At 48.8% G+C, this 17,181-nt stretch overlaps 7 protein-coding genes across 7 annotated transcripts; 2 read left to right on the top strand and 5 right to left on the bottom strand.

The window, feature by feature from the left end:
* Window positions 1-168: 168 nt before the first annotated feature.
* Window positions 169-1,536, top strand: K444DRAFT_549546 (glycoside hydrolase family 18 protein; the record flags this gene model as incomplete). The annotated part of the gene is made up of 4 exons (XM_024876466.1): window positions 169-245; window positions 299-579; window positions 629-656; window positions 705-1,536. 4 exons carry the CDS (start codon window positions 169-171, stop codon window positions 1,534-1,536), a joined length of 1,218 nt encoding a protein of 405 aa, XP_024726118.1.
* Window positions 1,537-1,644: 108 nt separating this feature from the next.
* On the bottom strand, window positions 1,645-3,600 carry K444DRAFT_294842 (uncharacterized protein). Its single transcript, XM_024871677.1, has 4 exons — window positions 3,236-3,600; window positions 2,975-3,062; window positions 2,299-2,904; window positions 1,645-2,236 (listed from the first exon to the last, which is right to left on the bottom strand). Exons 1-4 carry the CDS (start codon window positions 3,342-3,344, stop codon window positions 1,753-1,755), a joined length of 1,287 nt encoding a protein of 428 aa, XP_024726119.1. The 5' UTR covers window positions 3,345-3,600; the 3' UTR covers window positions 1,645-1,752.
* Window positions 3,601-3,695: 95 nt separating this feature from the next.
* On the bottom strand, window positions 3,696-7,758 carry K444DRAFT_670896 (uncharacterized protein; the record flags this gene model as incomplete). Its single annotated transcript, XM_024887683.1, has 4 exons — window positions 3,696-4,099; window positions 4,148-4,378; window positions 4,429-5,183; window positions 5,382-7,758. 4 exons carry the CDS (start codon window positions 7,756-7,758, stop codon window positions 3,836-3,838), a joined length of 3,627 nt encoding a protein of 1,208 aa, XP_024726120.1. The 3' UTR covers window positions 3,696-3,835.
* Window positions 7,759-8,204: 446 nt separating this feature from the next.
* On the bottom strand, window positions 8,205-9,323 carry K444DRAFT_670897 (uncharacterized protein; the record flags this gene model as incomplete). The annotated part of the gene is made up of 2 exons (XM_024887684.1): window positions 8,205-8,912; window positions 9,152-9,323. 2 exons carry the CDS (start codon window positions 9,321-9,323, stop codon window positions 8,452-8,454), a joined length of 633 nt encoding a protein of 210 aa, XP_024726121.1. The 3' UTR covers window positions 8,205-8,451.
* A 47-nt stretch (window positions 9,324-9,370) lies between these two features.
* On the top strand, window positions 9,371-10,115 carry K444DRAFT_622786 (uncharacterized protein). The gene has a single exon (XM_024882165.1). It carries the CDS (start codon window positions 9,520-9,522, stop codon window positions 9,889-9,891), a length of 372 nt encoding a protein of 123 aa, XP_024726122.1. The 5' UTR covers window positions 9,371-9,519; the 3' UTR covers window positions 9,892-10,115.
* A 541-nt stretch (window positions 10,116-10,656) lies between these two features.
* Window positions 10,657-13,153, bottom strand: K444DRAFT_622787 (uncharacterized protein). Its single transcript, XM_024882166.1, has 5 exons — window positions 12,903-13,153; window positions 12,459-12,843; window positions 12,095-12,400; window positions 11,231-11,943; window positions 10,657-11,151 (listed from the first exon to the last, which is right to left on the bottom strand). Exons 1-5 carry the CDS (start codon window positions 13,031-13,033, stop codon window positions 10,827-10,829), a joined length of 1,860 nt encoding a protein of 619 aa, XP_024726123.1. The 5' UTR covers window positions 13,034-13,153; the 3' UTR covers window positions 10,657-10,826.
* A 22-nt stretch (window positions 13,154-13,175) lies between these two features.
* Window positions 13,176-17,076, bottom strand: K444DRAFT_577542 (uncharacterized protein). Its single transcript, XM_024877576.1, has 2 exons — window positions 16,664-17,076; window positions 13,176-16,563 (listed from the first exon to the last, which is right to left on the bottom strand). Exons 1-2 carry the CDS (start codon window positions 16,948-16,950, stop codon window positions 13,569-13,571), a joined length of 3,282 nt encoding a protein of 1,093 aa, XP_024726124.1. The 5' UTR covers window positions 16,951-17,076; the 3' UTR covers window positions 13,176-13,568.
* Between the last annotated feature and the right edge of the window lie 105 nt (window positions 17,077-17,181).

Below are 17,181 nucleotides of genomic sequence, written 5' to 3' on the forward strand. Positions count from 1 at the left end.
AGCTTATCGCGAATCCCACGTTTTGCTTTTTTCGATGTGTATGCTGGTACTGTGTGACAAAAGTCCCGTAAATCTCTTCATAAACCTTTCTCTTGACCTCTTTTCCTCTTTGCTATTGCAGTGTTGTTTTCATCCCGCTTTTGGGCTTTTGGTCCGCTGAATAAAGTCATGTTGCTTTACTTCTTCATAGCCATGCTGGCAATGGCCTCATCAGCCAGGGCGAGATATATGATGTACCTAACAGGGTATGATCTCCTCCTCAATCAAAAAACCCCCGCTCATCATGTTCCCTATTCAGGCAACACCAAAACGTTCCAGAGCTAGAAATGGTGTCAGAGGTCACGCACGTTGCTATTGCGTTTATGCAATCATCAATTTTCAACCAAAAGGAAGTCTCTGAATGGCCCCTTTTCACCACAGTGAAAGAAGTCCGTTCCAAATTCGCTGAAGGAACGAAAATCATGATCGCAATCGGAGGCTGGGGCGATACTGGTTTCTCTAAAGCTTCAACGACTGTTAATACCAGAAGGCTATTTGCGAAGAATGTAAAAGCCATGGTTGATGCAACTGGAGCAGATGGTACGCCATATCCCACCCCCCAGACAATCTTAATTCTAATCACAACCAGGCGTTGATATCGATTGGGAATATCCTTGGTATGACTAATGTCCCTTCAAATGCCGTAGATTCTAATTACAAAACAGCGGAAACGGCGAAGACTACAAGCAGCACACAAGCTACGACAGAAAAGTAAAAGAATTTAAACACTATCCCATGCTCCTTGCCGAAATCCGTTACGCGCTCGGCCGAAACGCAATCATCTCAGCTGCAGTGCCAGGACTCAGAAGAGATATGTTAGCTTTTACCAAGAAGAGCCTCCCAAAGATCAGCCGCTCGCTGAACTTCTTGAATGTCATGACATACGACTTGATGAATCGAAGAGACAATGTGACGAAGCATCACACTGGGGTCGTGGCTTCGTTGGATGCTATCAATGCTTACCTTGAAGCTGGAGTCCCTCCACAGGGAATAAATCTTGGATTTGCATTCTATGTAAAGTGGTTCAGGACTGATCCAAATGGCGGATGTGAGAAGAATCCTATCGGGTGCAAGACGGTGTTGATGGAGGATCCAAAGACTGGAGCAGACCTCGGACAATGCGGAGCGTTCGCATGGAACGACAGGGTGCCAAAGGAGCTTGCGTTTTCGTTCAGACTGGCGCAAAGGGATGGAAAGTATGATGAAGTTGGCGGAGGATTTTACTATTGGGATTCGGAGGAGAATATTTTCTGGACTTGGGATACACCGGAGGCGATTGCGAGAAAGTTCCCGCTGATTGTTAAGGAGAAGGACTTGGGTGGCGTGTTTGCTTGGGGGCTTGGAGAGGATGGAAGTCAATTCAATCACTTGAATGCGTTGACCGATATGGTCAGAGATTATAGGAGGATTCATCCAGATCCAATAGTCGAGGAAGTACCGGAACCAGTACTGCTTGAACCAGAGAACGATTCTCACGATATCAAGGACGAGCTATGAGCATATGGTTAGGTTATCTATCGCCATGCTTTTCAGGAAATGGTGTGGATGGAACCAGATGTTCGCCGGTGAAGGTCAGAACTACATGATGATTTATTCCATCCCATTTGACCATGATTTTAATGACCCCCCAGAACTACACAGGCAGTAAATGCTCAAGCATGAAGAATATATGCAATTCCACCTTCAACTCCCACCACATAGCTCCAACCTTTTCTACGCTGATCCTAGCACATCCTCACCCCTCAAAGTTGCCTCAACAACCTCCCAAAACCTAGCCTCATCCATCACAGCACCAAACGCAAAACAATTAACCAGCTTCGCTAGCCCCTTCTTCAACTTTGCCAAGAACCCTTCATTCCCTTCGCCTTGCCCACCACCTTCCACCAATGCACTAACACCCAGTCTCCCCATGAGCAAGAACCACGCTTGCACTGGCGTGATTTCCCAGTCGCCTTTTGGCAAGCTTTGCGACATAGCGTAGAGCTGCTTTAATTCTGGGCTTGGAGCTCTCCATTCAACTTTTTGTGTGGGGGAAGTGTTGGATGTGAGCGGTGGATCATTGAAAGAGGAGAAAACCGGAGGCGGGGCGTGCGAATAGAGAAGTGTGGAGGCCATCATTTCGTGGCCTGAAGGGGAGCCTTTGGGATCGAAGGTTTGGTCGTGGGCGTGAAAGTGCGTTCGGCATGGGTGTTCGAGTCTGTGAGGAATATCAGCTGAGTCGAAGTTCAAGAAAGGGTACAACGAGAGAGTGTGACGAACGCTAGGATGAAGTTTATTGCTATTGTTGAGAGGTTTTGGAGAACTTCCTGTGATATTGGGGCTGTCGCTTCGTCTGGAAGTTTGGGGAGAGCCTTGGAAAGCGCTGGATTGAGGCTTGGGAAGCTAGACGGAGGCATTGGCTCGGAAGAAGCGACTGGCACGTAAGGATTTGGAGGGAGGTCGAAGATTTCGGGAGAGGTCAAGAATATATCACTGTCCGGGGCGAAGTTGGTAGGTGGGGTAATTTGAAGACAGCTGGCATCGATCATTTCGTCGAATGTCATGCTCACAAGGCTATGGCTGGACGAATTATTGGATTGCCATTGTGAGTTTTGCGGAGAGCCTGAGATACTAAAGTTGCCTTGGGGATATTGTTCTGTTAGATTCGGTGCAGTGGCGGGTTCGGAGTTTTGTTCAGACACACTTCTGGTGACAGGCGCTATATTTAAGATCGGGATGCTTGAGCTTTGAAGTGTCGCTTTGATGGCTTCATTCTCGTGTTTGAAGAGCACAGACTGGGTTTCTGCTTGGGCTATCATCTCGCGGAGGTTGATCACATCCTGCTCTAGATGTTTGACATGGTTCTCTTTCCTTTCTCGGTGTTCTCTATGTCTTGTTAATAATACTACAGGTTGGAGCCCCAAGACTTAAACTCTTGTTCGACTGGGAGACTGACATTTGAGCCTTTCTTACTTGAGCTCGTCGGCGTTGCTTCTGTGTTAAAGTAGGCGAATCTCCTTCATCTACGGAATTGCCTGTCATCCCTGTCAGTCAATGAACGAAAGTCCAAGATAGATTGTCTCAGCCAAATTTCGGCGAATGGGGGCCACTAGACAAACTTCTTTAGCTGCCCTGCAGGAATGCTACGGGGGACAGGACGAAGAAAATGTAGATAAGGGCTCTGCTCAAATTGCCACAAATGAAGAATCTTAATTACCATTTCCGGGGGTCGTTACGTTGGGCATAAACTTGACTGTCCTGGACGATACTTTATCGATTGAGCGCTGCCAGAAGGAGCCGAAGGAGCCGGAACTTTCTTCAGTCATGGTGGTTGGGTGCTATCCGAATTCCAAATTGATTCCAAAGGATCTCATTCGAGTACAAGGACTGACGTTCTCAATCCGTAATAAGCATCACCTGACTGGACAGATGCCGGTGTGAAACATAAAAGAACAACCACGAGAAGCCAAATGCAGCGGACTGTGGATCTTTCGTATCAAGCAGAGTCGTGCATTGAACCAGGAAGCTTCATTCAATTACATGGTGGTGTTGTTGCTATCTCTGGCCAACTGAGATGCGATCAATGAAGGTGAGAAAGCCAACAGTATTATGTGAGGTGAGGAATCAAATTCCCTAATCGAGACTAGCTTAATGTCACGTGATCCAGGGGTTGTTTTAGATCAATCAATGATGTTCATTTATTTTTGCGAAGAGTCCTAGTGGCTTCGCGACGGGTATCATGGAGTCCGCAGGATCTTCTAAGATCTTCCCAAACAATAGGTAGAGGCTATATCGTCTGGGGGTATGCGCTGAAGCTTCAATTTGCAGCTAAAATCTCTGCCGCGCCTTGAGCTGGTAAATCTTCAACTCTTTCGTCGACCTTCATTCCTGCCTCCTTCTTCTTCTTAACTTCATCCTCATGGGATTTGTAGCTGGCATAACGCAGCGAAGTCAGGACCATGAAGGCCATGAAAAGGATGCCCATCACGGATCTCCTTGTCAGCACCCATCTTAGACCTTCGACCTCGGATTTACTGTCGCTGTTGAGCATGACAGTAATCTTGTAATTCAGCTCTTGGATCTGTAATAGTGTGAGCTGGATGATATTTGAAAAGGGGACACCACATACCTTGCTCTCCATCGCCCTCTGTTCCATTCTCACATCCATCTTTCGATCATCAAACATCCCTTTTAGCTCGTCTTTAAGAGCAAGAAGCTCCTGGGTCATCTTCTGGTTCAAAATATCGACTTCATGCTGCAAGAGTGTGCGTTCCCGGCGCATAGTCTCCTCAGTCTTCTTGCGACTATTCGATATTTCTGTCTTCAGCTCAGAACATGCTGCTCGGAAGAGATATGTTTCCTAATGTCATCAGCCACAGTTCCTGCATTATAAAGCAATGGCCAACTCACATTCTCGACGTCGCTCTTACTGACTAGACCTGCTTTCGCGACGTCGAGGTTAAGCGCCAGTAATCCTCTCACAGCCTTCATAGCCGTGATACTTTGCGCCTCTGTAAACCCTCCAGCCTCGACCTGCTGTACTAATGTATAGGTATCGAAATGATGAACATATGGTGGCGTCTGCAGATGCGGCGGTTTTGCTGCATTTCTTTCCTCTGCAGTTTCAGGCGGTGGCATCTGTAATATCGTTTCGAGCGGTGGTAAAACATCCTTCATGTTTGAAGCAGCTGTTTGTAGTGGCGTTGGTTCGTCCACACTTAGTTTCTCATCAACAGGCGCGCCGTCATCTCCAGGCAATCTAGCAGCTGCCTGTGTCTCCTCTGACAATGGCGCAGACGAGGAGGGTTCCCTGCCCAAGTTCCCGTCATCTTCATCTTCGGCCGTTGTGTCCTGCAATTTCTTTCCTGCTTCTTTGCCTCTGTCACTCTCTTGCCCATCCTCCTCGGGCGTGAAAACCTTCAGGCTATCTTCAGCGTCTCCATGGTGAAGAAAAGGTTCCACAGCTTTGCCATGTCGCTGGACAAATCGTTGCCCCTTCCTCCCTGTCGTTAAGAAGCTTCTCGTTTTCAAGCATTGCTGTTGAGGACGTCGTGCGCGTAACCGTACAGTATTTGTCGCAGGTTCACTGACCCGAATTGAGCGAAATAAATGCGGATACAGGAAGGTAAGCCGTGTCGTTGACATGACTTCGGGGTTGGGGAGTGCTGACAAAAGTTTGAGATTTCCTGGTTATCGGGCATTCGATAGAGACATCCTGCCACGTGAATGCACCCCTGTCGCAAAAATCCAGCCTCGTCCGGAAGGCTGAGCAAGCCAATGTTCACGACGAAAGAGCGATTTCTTGATGGGTATTTGAGCTGATATTTTCAGTGATGTCTATGATAGAAGTCCGAATAACAGACTTGTCCTTTTCCAATATTCTTTTGCAACTTGTTGAAGCCTCTTCCGTGACCCTGGGTCAAGATCTAACTTTGAATGTATGGTCGCCTCTAAAACTTTTAGTTCATCCTCAGCAGCTAGTTCCGACAGGTCAAGAGCAGATTGTAGAACAAGAACATCAAATAAGGTCTGTTTCAGTACCTCCTTGGTGTTGTCGTGCTCAATGACTGTGGGAATGTGCTCTTGCTCGATGGGCCTGTCCTGGTGCTCTTCGTCAACTTCCCCGTTTGTTGCATTGCCATTGACCTGAGTTGAATCCTTCCCCTCTTGTACTTTCAGGGCTGCAGTCCACCGTTGGCCCAATTCCGCACGTAGATTCCGTTTCAACACCCGAATCGCTCTTGGACTCCATAGATCCGCACCAGCTTTCGCCATATCTAAAAGAAGACAGTGCAGAAATTTGAAAGTGCTAGGAGAAGGCTGCACTGGGAGCTCTGGATCGCCTTCCCATAACGCTCTTCCGGCAACGCTCTTCCTGGTAAATGTCCCATCCAAAACTTTGAGCGATGCCCATGAGGTTGTTTTTGCAAGCCTTTCGTGTAAGGCGGGGACCAGTGAGAGACCGAATGTCTGCAACGAAACGTTTTTGGGAAGTTCTGAACGAATGTCTCGGATTATGCGAAGAACATAAACAGATATTTGCCCAACATAATCGCTGTCTTTGTAAGCTGCAATTAAAGAGGCCATCTTCTCGTGGAGAGCTGTATAAGCCTTGCTTAAACTCTCATCCAAATGGTTCTGCAACATTTGTGGATCTTCGGTGCTCAGCAAAGCATTTCTTGATTCCAAGCTCAGATCATCCTCGATATCTTCCAGATCATCGTCCCATCTTTGTTTCTTCAGCTGCTCTAGGACAACAATAATCTCGTCCACGAGATGTCGCCATGTCTGATACCCTCGGAATGCTCTTGATACAGCATCGTTTCTGCCATGAGTGCGGGCCAGAACGCCCTGCTTAAAGAGGGCCGCTCCGTTACTGATATCCATTTCCAGCATGGTATCGTCCCATAAGCTTTCGTGCTTGTCGGTGATACCTTTCGTCCACGAGCCTAACGTCGCCTCAATTTCCGTGGTGACGAGATGTAATTTGCTGACCCTTGATTCAAGTAGCTGTACCATGCGATCATTTATCACTTGCCTCAGCCCATCTAGGAACACCGAAGGATCAAATCCCTTTGCCTTGCCTCCTTCCTTGATCCAAATCTCAAGAATTTCCGTCCGAAGGTCTACGACCGTCTTGAACTCGGCCATCCGTTCCAGAACTTTTGTCAGTCCGTCTAACGCAACCTCCGACGCCTTTTTGGCCCATCCCTTGAGCATGGATACGGCGTATTCTCCCTCTATATCATCGTGTCGGATATAGGGAATGAAGAACAGGATCTCATCCCCAAACCATTTCTCGCAGACATCTAGTCGCAAGCCCTCCAAATCCCGAAGGGCCTCGTCTTTAAGCAAGGGCTTCGTCTTCAAGCCTGCGAGTGCTTCCGAAAGTCGTCGAGGAACCAATGCTTGTACATCAAGCATCGTCTTGGTGTAGAGCTCCAAAGATCTCAAGATTGCTTGGCTATCTTGTCTGGGGTCTGCGGTAGGTTCAAGGGTCAGAGCGAGAGCGTCACCCCGCACACGTAAGAAATACCACAGCACGTCTTTTGCTCCAGAGCTATTAGCCAGGCTGTATGCAGAAAGTGCTTGGATGAGGCTGGTCCTCTGACTGTCTGCAACAGTTTTCTCAAGTGTCCTTTTGATCGCTCCGGATAGTCTTCTTCGCAGGGAATCCAGTTTTCTCTTGACATCTTCCACCGATGCCTTTACGTCTGCGCTTCTTCGTGATGCTGATTCAAGGACACTCTTCATCAACAAACGGCTGAGCACGAGGACCTTCGCAGCCAGCACAAGATTCTTCCCTCTCCCATCTGACGATTCGGCATGACCATCCACGTTCTTCCTCAAAAGTTTTCCAGCAACAACTCCACACATGTCCAGAACTTTCATTCTGGCCGACCACCCCATTTCTTCCGCATCCTTGCCCCCCCTCGTCTTGTCTTGCATCTTCCCCAGACCGCTTGCCATTCCCCCAATGACACCCCTCCCACAACCTTTACCAACTCTCCCGAGTTTGTCCTCAACATCGCCAATGTCCTCCCTCATCTGCAGAATCATCTCTGCTGTTCCCAGCAACTGTCTGTAGCTTCCGCCTACAAGGGTTCGCAATCGTGCATTCTTCTCATCAAGTTCGGCCGTAAGACTTCGGTGAAACTGTCGGACTTGCGGGAGAGGATATCTGAATGCTTCCGCAGCGGTGGTGCACGTAGTGGGATCGAGATTCTTGTTCGCTGCCATGTTGGCAATTTATTGGGTTCGTACAAGGGACATCGACGGCGAGCAGATGAGCCCCAGTCAAGACTGTGCGCCAAGCAGATTCTTCAGGTAATGCCTTGTCATCCAGTCCCAATTCGCCGCCGTATGGTTTCTCTCATGGCTGTGTTGTGTGGTAAGTTGGTGGGGATGTTCGAATCTTGAATTGAAGCCACGAATTCTATCTGTGCGCAGCCTTCCTCGCGAGGCTCGGAAACCGCTCCTCCTACAACATCATCCAACCCACAAAATATCATGAAATAGGCAATAAAACTCGAAAAATTGCTGAAAAACAAGTCTCATCTGATTGGCTGTCTGAAATTCTGAAATCATGCCCTGAATCTTCACCCGTGGTTCACTTGTGCTCACGTGATTCTCCAGAGATTAGGTTGGGCGCGAATGGCCTCGGCATTCATTCCAACCTCCTCCCTCGGCCATTTTCTTCAGGAATCACCAACAATGGATGATCGGGCTTCAGCTATGTCGTCCCGCGATCGATATGAGCTTGAAGTAACGCACTTGATTGTGACAAGGGCTTGGAATTCACCAATCAAAGGTTGCGGATAATTCTAACCATTTCTCAGCCGCTGTGCTGAGCACAGAGTCGAAGTTCAGAAACGGGACTCCCCAGCTTCCTCGTCTATCAAGTTGCTAATAAGGAGAGCAAATCTGAGGGCTCTAGAAGTCTTTCGCTAATGCCTCTTCATCATCTGAGGTCTTCGATGCCATGACGAACCTTCTCATTCGCACACGCGCATGTAGCGGATTCATCTTCTTGAAGAGATGCACTTCTACCCTCACCCAATCGAGAAATACTTTCGAGTACGAATTGCTGGATGTCAACACAAAAGAGATCCGATTGCTCATAGTCTTACCGTTTCGTCCGAATGCACCAGGAGTATTGCATTGCTTGTTGAGACATCGACCATTGACTGCCGATTGGAACACCACGCACTCTCCTACGCTTGGAAGGACACCAGCCTCGAAATGAGTGATGGAGGAGAGGAAATCGTGGTCAATGACTTCCGGATGGTTGTTTGACAGGAATCTAGCTGCAGCTTTGAGAGCTGACAGTCCCATGAATTCTGCAGCATACGATTGTGGGTAGCTGTTTTGTGTATCGATCAAGATGACACTACCTAATGGAACACTCAAATCTTGCGAATGCGTGATATCTATGCGCAAACTTTGTTGGTGACAGTCTGGCTTGGACCAGAACGAGACGAGATTTCTCGAGCTTTGGAATTCATCCGCGAGATCTCTGAGGAGTCCAGGGAGTTAGAAGGGCGGGTGAAGTCTGGTGGTAGCGCTTTGGTCAGAGACTCGTCATTGTTCGTGAGTGTCCTGAATAACCGTCTGATGCGCAGGATGGACTCACAGGAGTGGCGGCATTCCATAAACTTCTGCAACGCGCCTGGTGGCTGGTGGAAGCGGGTGGTAAGGGCAAAGGGGTTTCTTTGTTCTCGATTTCTGAAATACTCTCTCCTCATCTCATGCACTCCCAACACACCAAAAAAAAGTTCAGTTTTACCAACTTTGCTAAATCGCATTCCTTAGACCGTCTAAAATAAGAGGATGCTGACTCCGCCGTCATCCAGTGGATTGTCCAGGAAACAGTGGCTGCGAAACGACTAATGTTCTTTTGCGAGTCGCAAACTCTGGACCCGCAAGATTTAGCTCAATTTCTCGACGCTCTCTCAAAATCTGCGGCCATATATATGCCTCGCCTTTCTCTGATCGAGGGAAATGTGCTTGACTACGACACAATTTCTCTCGCCCGAGCCTATCTTCGACCAACAACCGGGTGTACCATTCCCTTCACCAGCACTTTATCGAACCGGAATGGCTCTCTGTACGGACACCCGATACAAAATATTTGCAGTACTTAATCTGGCTTATGACAGTGCCAAGATTGTTCCCAGTCCAAACTATACATTGTCTGTCGATGAAGTATATAAGCAGCTGGTCGTGTCCCTAATCAAGGAAAGTGGGCGTTTTGATGTTCTCAGTCTTGCGAACCTACCTGTCTATCCTCGACAACTAGACATGCCCGTCCCCTCCTGGGTCCGACTGGACTTTCAGAGTCACCAGCACTGTCAACTCGCGCATAGTAGCTGAGAGAAAAGTTTAGGCAGATAAAGGGTCTGCAGCCGTTGCTAGCTCCTCTGATGACAACAACACATTAATAGCCAGAGGCTTTATAGTCGACACGATTGATGGTTTGGAAATGTGCTCAGGCAGAGTCAAACAAACTATCTCAGATCCAGAACTACACCAATCCAAGTCCCACAAAAGTAGATATAATGGCGTTGAGACCCTCAATGTCACCTCTCGATCAATGCTTACAAATCGCCCACTCCCCCCGAGCGATTGGTTTCCCGTTTCTCTGTCATTGTTCCTACAACAATGTCGCGAGTTACCCAAAGAGCTCATCTCCTCCACCCATACTGCCGCCTCGAAATATCCTGCTTTTGAAGAATGATACATAAATAGTCACAGTATCATCGTTGCCGGCCGAACGATCAACGAATAGGTCAACGATCTCTCACTCCCTGGGTTTAAGCCTATCACTACCACCTATAATCCTTTTCGTGGTGCCGATTTCTCCGACCTCAATCTGGCCTCTCACCCGCAGTCTTAGCGCTTCTTCACTACAATGAGTGGATATGCCGGTTGAGGTCCAAGTACTTTCCAACCGGGTGACAAAGTTGTTCACATTTTTGGCTATGCTAGCCCTTTAGTTTTGCGTCTGGTTGGGTCACACTATGAGCTTGTCATAGAGTGTTATGTACATGGGATCATTCACGGTGAAGTAATGCGGGGTCCGTTGAAGAAATATTGAGATGGCGGTGGATTTTGAGATCAGATGAAATGAATCAGTCAGATAGTCGATTGAGCTAGTACTCAGATCAATCTAACATAAAGCCGTGAGGACGCCCGAGACCTGTCGAACACAACAGGCTGGCCCTGTTTATCACAGTAGTTTGCATTTCAGGAGAGCTGGGAAGAGCAAATATGAATAGCAGGTCACCACTACTCCAATCCAACAACTGTCAAGCTTCCGAAACAGGGGGATAGTCTCGTTCATCCTCGTCTTCCTCCTTAGGCTTGTGCTCTTCCATCTCATCCCCTTGCCCCTCCTGCTCGTCTTCCTCATTTTTGTCCTTACTGTGTATGTTCCTCAAATGTTTTGTCAAGTTGTCCTTGCGTGGGAAGGGTTTTCTGTTCCTTGCTCGGCACTTGGCGTGTGGACAATAATATTGCTCACTTCGCTTTTCATGTCGGTCCTTTCCATGACGAACGAGGTCTTGCTTTCTGCTGAAAAATCTCTTGCAGATAGAGCACTGGAGATCTTTGATATGGTATTTGGCGTGTTTCCTAGCGAACGAGGAACTCTCCGATTAGCGTTCTTGAAGTTGTGATCTATTTAAAGGTCAGATGTCAAAAAACGACTCACGTGAAATCGCACATTCGTGGAAATAATTTGTTAGGACAATGGGGACAAGTGTAGTTCCCTGTTCCCGTTTTTGGCGATGGTTGAAAGCCAGGGGTGGCTGGGGAAGGTTCTGAATATGAAGAGGAGTGGACCGTTGTTGGGGTATCAGTCATTGATGGTGTGGCAATCTCCAGTTCCTTCTTTTCGTCGTCTTGAGTGTAGAGAGATCTTCCATTTACATTGATGCCGACCTTCGAAATGCGGTCGGATTGTGACAAGTCTTCGATATCCCCTCCCTCGTCGATGCTCATTGCGTCGTCATCAGAATTACGTTCTTCGTTGGCGATTTGGCTTTGTCGATCTTCTTCCTCTGACATCATCACTGTCAAGTCATTGGGAATGTACACTACCTCTGGGGACAATGGTTGTTTCATGTGCGGTTGTGTAGGGGAAGTCGTTTCAAGAGCATCCTCAAGTAACGGCAAGGGTCCGGACTTGATGGTTTCTTCATCAGTTGATTCGAAGTCGCAGTTCATAAATGAGAGCAACCAGTCGTCTATTGCCCACTGCGGCTCCATCATTGTCGATGGAACAGAAGCTGCTAGATCAGACGAGATCTTCACCATACTATTTCCCATGGCTTCCAAGACCTCTTCGTTGTCGAGAGGAAGACTTAAAGTCGCTCGAGTTGTCCATTGATCCCGCAGCTCTGCAGATCTGCGTTCTTCACTGAGCTGCAGAAGGTTAGCATGATGCTTGAACGTGGTACCACAGCGACTCGAAGATCAAACTTTATTCTTGGTATTCGTGACCCAAAATTCTTGGCATTGTTTTGATTGGTGGACTCAATGGAAGCACTCTGAGCGTTGGAGATATGAGACTTACTCGGAGATTTTTTGCTAAGACCGGTTTGTATGCCGTACATAACTTCTTGCAGCTTAGACTCAATTGAACCAGATCGTCAAAGGAGAGAAAAGCACCTATTCTCTGGTGTATGTCGTCGGTGAGCTCAGTGAGTTTTGGCAGAGGCAGACCACGGATTTCTCGCTTCTTGCGGTCTGGAGGGGGAGTTGGTGGAGGACGAGGTCCATCTAGCTGCAGCTTCGTGGGAGTACAGAAGGCGCATCGGGGAACACCGCACTCAAAACAACGAGCGAACAAGATACTGATACCTGAGCGTCCGCAGCTACACTGTTCAGGCGTCCGTTAATCTCAGAGAGGAGGGTTGTGGTTTTGGGCAATCACTCACGCAGTCCCAGACAATGGGATAGCCACGGGGTTTTCTCCTGTTCCTGGCCCCGACAAGAAGCGCAGCAGCAGCACCCAGTGCGGGCAATGCGAGAGGCTCACCAGCAGGGGCTTCGCGGCTTGAACCATCATCTGTGGGGCGTGATCTGTTTGCAGGCGGGTTTGCGTCGAGATCTCTGACTGGTGGTGTTGCATTTCTTGGCACTTCGTCCGGCATGCCTTGGCCATGTTGTTCTGTATCGTGTCCATCTCCAGAAAGCGGCGGTGTTGGTGCTGCAGAGACTGGCTCTGACGTAGAATACGGGAGATGATGATTATTATTAAGACTGGGGTTGACTGTGCTTGGTAACTCAGTGATTGTAGTTACCGCTCCCTCGATTCTCGGGCTTCAGCTGTTAGTCGGAGTATATTTTCAAGGCTTCGGAAAATTCATGGCCTAACTCACTCAATGACAAATTCTATGGAAGAATTGCCATAGTTGAACGACGCATCCGCATCATTGTAACATTGCGACTTAACAATGATGAAAAGGATGACCCAGAAGGAGAACAATCGGAATTTTGAAGAAGTGAGCATATTGAACCGTGATGCCTTCTTCAATGAGAATGGGAAGAGAGGATCGAAACAATAAGAGAGCCGTAGCCCATGACAGTAATTGATAAAGTAGACTATAGTCACTGGGAAAGGAAATAGAGGTTGAATGTTACACAAAAGTGGTAAGGCTCTAGGTTTGGAGGCACCCACAATCCATCCCACCCGATTCTCTGCACGTGATGATTGGAGGCCTCCAACGCAAGCAACAGAAAGATCAAAGACCAATCGTGATCGAATCTCAAAGGATCACAATCCATTGGCTATCATCGTTTCATACTCCTGACATTATTTTTTGGGGGGAGGCCTCCAAGACCGGCTTTATTTTCAACCCCTTTCTCATTCATTCTGAGGATACCTTGAGATCCTCTCGACTCACTTCCTCAAGTTCAACTGTTCAGATGCTCCGGATCCCCAGACCTCTCGCTATGCAATCTAAAATACAACTCCACCCATATGCTCAAGTAACCCAATGAAATTTTCTACAATCCATCCCCCTCTGACATCGATCGAGCCTATTTCAAGCCCAGCCAAAAACGTCACCCACACTCAAACCATTAAACCTCACCCCCACCAGCGCAACACAAATCCCAATAACATCAACAACCACAAGTACCAACGCAGCCGTCATGAACTTCGGGCTAAAGATCCGATACAACATCAAATGCCTCCTCAGATGCCCTGCCCACATCGTAGTCGCAAGACACACAACAGCATAATACGTCACATGCCAACTCAATGCCGTGACCACACTCCTTAACAATCCCTTCTTCCGCGGTTTCTGTTTCCATAGTACGAGTAGGGGAACAGCGGACGCGGCCAGGATCTGCGCACCGAAGGAGTTGAGTGCGACGAGGACAGGGGACCAGGGGTAGCGGATTGTGTGTAGAGGTATGAACGCCGATTCCCATTGGATACTGGCTAATGTTGCTTGGTGCCCTGTTTTGAAGAAGTGGAAGGAGCCTAGGAGCGCTAAGACGATGGGCCCTATTGGGGAGGAGGTTAGGGAGAGGAGGTCGAGGATTTCGAGGAGGGTGAGGATTTGCCAAGCCATGAGGGAGATAGCGCCGGCGCCCATGGGCTTTTGGATCATGAGGACGCAGAGAAGGATGTTGGTTACGAGGAGGAGGTACCGTGTGCCGTGGGCGTTGGCGAACCCTAGGATGGTGACTCGGGCGCCGGAGCTGTTGGTGATTTGAGATCCTGGCGTTGGGGTGGCGGTCGTGCTGATTGATATACAAGGAGGAGCATAGCCGAAGACTATTGAGCCTGCCACAAGGGCAAGGGCGAAGACCGTTTGGGCAATTGGGACGCGGATATTTTTCAGCAAGCCAGAGGGGAAGTTGGGAAACCACTCGCCATCATCTGCAGCATCTAGTGTCCAGAAGATAGCACTGAGGACGAGACCGAATCGGAAAGCCCATGAGATCCAAGCCGGTGCCAAACCTTCATAGGATCTGCTGCCAGTATAGAATGATTTGACGATTGCAGGCAGAATAGCTGCAATGACGAATGGAATTATCAGTTGCCATGGAGCGGAGGTTGACGAGGTTGCCGAGGCGTAGTAAGTTGATCGACAGTATGGCATCTGCTCTTCTCTGCAGAGTTTTGAGAATGAAGCTGCCCATCCCAATGCAATAAAAGCCACTGAATGGTAGATACCCAAGGCTCTATCAGCAGCATTCTCAAGTCTAAGCGACGAAAATGCCGAAGCAACTCCAAATGTAGCAACGAAGAACAACAGAATGGAGTCCTCCCAGATGGTATAAGAATTCGAGGCAAAGCCAATGGATTGGCTTACAGTAAAGATGACAGCGAGCCATCCCCAGATGGTGGTAGGCAAAGGGTTGGCAAAGCTCATTCTGCGTCTCATATCTTGGTACCAAACTCCCAGAAGTCCAGATATTGATCCCACAGCGAGACCGAAATCCAAGACATTCTCGCTCTGGTTCATGACCCAAATAGCCGGGCAAAGAGCAACGCCCAAAAGACTGCCCATTAAAGCTCCTCTGAAGAGTAGTCTAGTGGTCGTCTCATCTTCGAGGGCCGTAGCGTTTCCCTTAGCAAAATTGTCCAACTCCAATTGCAGTTCCGCTCGATCCAACTCAGGATCATTGACCGCATCCCCATCATTAGAATTCCCATTGGCATAAAGCATCAAGGCTAGCACTCCACCAGCCAGGATTCCAATCCCCAGAATCATACAAGGAACATCGAATCTCGCCCATAGACTTCTGCAAATCCTGAGTGTCTCTTCCTGGAACGCTAGAAAAGTCGTATACCCGTCCTTCCAATTCTGGTGCTTTCCAGCCCCAAGAGTCGTTTCTGCGGTGGTCCACAGTGCCTTTGGCGAACCATCGACTGTGCTTTCGTCCACGCCTCTTGCTACATAGTACGCAGCTTGATATCTCTTGATGCCGGCAGCAGTCATCCTCGCCGCAGCTGCAAGATTTTCCCACGCATTGCCCTTCACACCCGCGAACGCCTCCTCAATCGGTCTTCCCAGGTTGTTAAAAGGAATTGGTAACCCAAGCAATAGAGCAAGAGTAGGCACCAAATCAATCTGATTAACAGGCCTCTCCTTCGCCGTCGCCGGGGGGGTCCTATAATCGACTTTCGTCCTCCCAAACACATCTCTCTTGGAGTACATCCATAACGCAGCCTCCACTTCATCATCGCTCTCCCCACCATGATCGCCCTTCCCATCCATGCCATGATCACCCATGACAACCAACAATGTCTCCTCATCCAGCGCCGCGGCCACCTCTCTCAGCACGACATTCATCTGCTCCAGTTTAGCAGTCATGGCAGGGTGATTAGGCCCATATCTATGCCCCGCGTGATCAACGCCCAAGAAATGCGCTATCATGACATCCCACTCCCCTCTCTTCTCCTTACTTAGCAATGGCATGATATGCTCCGTAACGCCATTATCGACAGTGTGGAGATCCCAGACATTCAAGCTATCATACGCCCTACTGATCCCCTCTTCAAAATACCCCGGGAAGAGCGCAGTCCATGTATCATCTCCCAAATGTACGATCCTCCTTCCTGCATCCTTCATTTGCATGAGAAGAGTATCCTCCTCAATTGCCGTCCCAGCAAAGTTCGAGCCTGCATCTACAAACGTAGGTAGTGTGCCGGTAGTAAGGCCTTTCAGCCTCTGCAAAGTCGTCGTAGGCGGGTCCGCAATAAACGGCAGCAAGAAGGCATTCCGAGGCTGCTTCTCCGCCGTCTCGTATAAAAATGGTAGAGCATTATGGAATGCCTGGCTCGGATTATCGGTGCTGTTCTCGAAAAGAACCGTAAAATCGTAACGCAGAGCATCGATGATGATCACAACCGCCTTGTCGAACGTCTTAGGGTGCCAACATCCTGCTTCTGGTGTGCCTGCTCCTTGAAATTGGGTGCTGAGAGTAATAGGTGGGTTGGTACAAGAGGATTTCTCTTCTAGGACGAGGCGGGTGAGGAGGAAGCCTTTGGTGAAGAAGTAGAGGCCCGCGGCGTGTATACATCTATTCTAACTCATTAGCCCTGTCCCTTCAACCGCTCAAGCTCCACCCTTTCCCTGCGAACCTGGGAGCATTCCCCCCTTAAAAATGGGATATAACTCACAGCAACCAAACCCAAAACCCAACAACCCACCCCCACTCCCCTCTAAACCTCTGTGCCTTCACCTCATTCAACCTCTCGAACGCGCCTTTGCTTTCCTTCTTCGCCCCTCCCCTCCTCCCCGCACTCTCCCCACCTAACCCAAAACCAGCCAGTATCCCCCCAACTTTCCTCTCATCCTCGCTCTCCTTCGCAGCTTTGGCCCTTGCGTACTGCGCTGCAATACTATTATAGTTGCCCGTCGCCGCTTTGGGGACTGCTTCTTTGAAGACTTTCGGTGGTTCTGCCATTGTGGAGATCTCTTCCTTGATCAATGGTTGAAGACGGTGAGGGAAGGCTATCGTAAAGAGGTAGGTTTGTCTTTGGTGGCCATTGGTGTTGTGGTGTTGGGCGTGAATTGGAAGTTGGGTTGAAGTATGTTCCGATGTTCTGTCCTGAAGTTCGCGAAGCTTTTGGTGGACGCGCCTCGGAGCTCCGCTTGAGGTGGGTGGCTTGGGGTTCCTTCAATTGTTCTGAGAGCT

This window comes from Hyaloscypha bicolor (genome assembly GCF_002865645.1).
Source record: "Hyaloscypha bicolor E unplaced genomic scaffold K444scaffold_191, whole genome shotgun sequence".
NCBI lineage: Eukaryota > Fungi > Ascomycota > Leotiomycetes > Helotiales > Hyaloscyphaceae > Hyaloscypha > Hyaloscypha bicolor.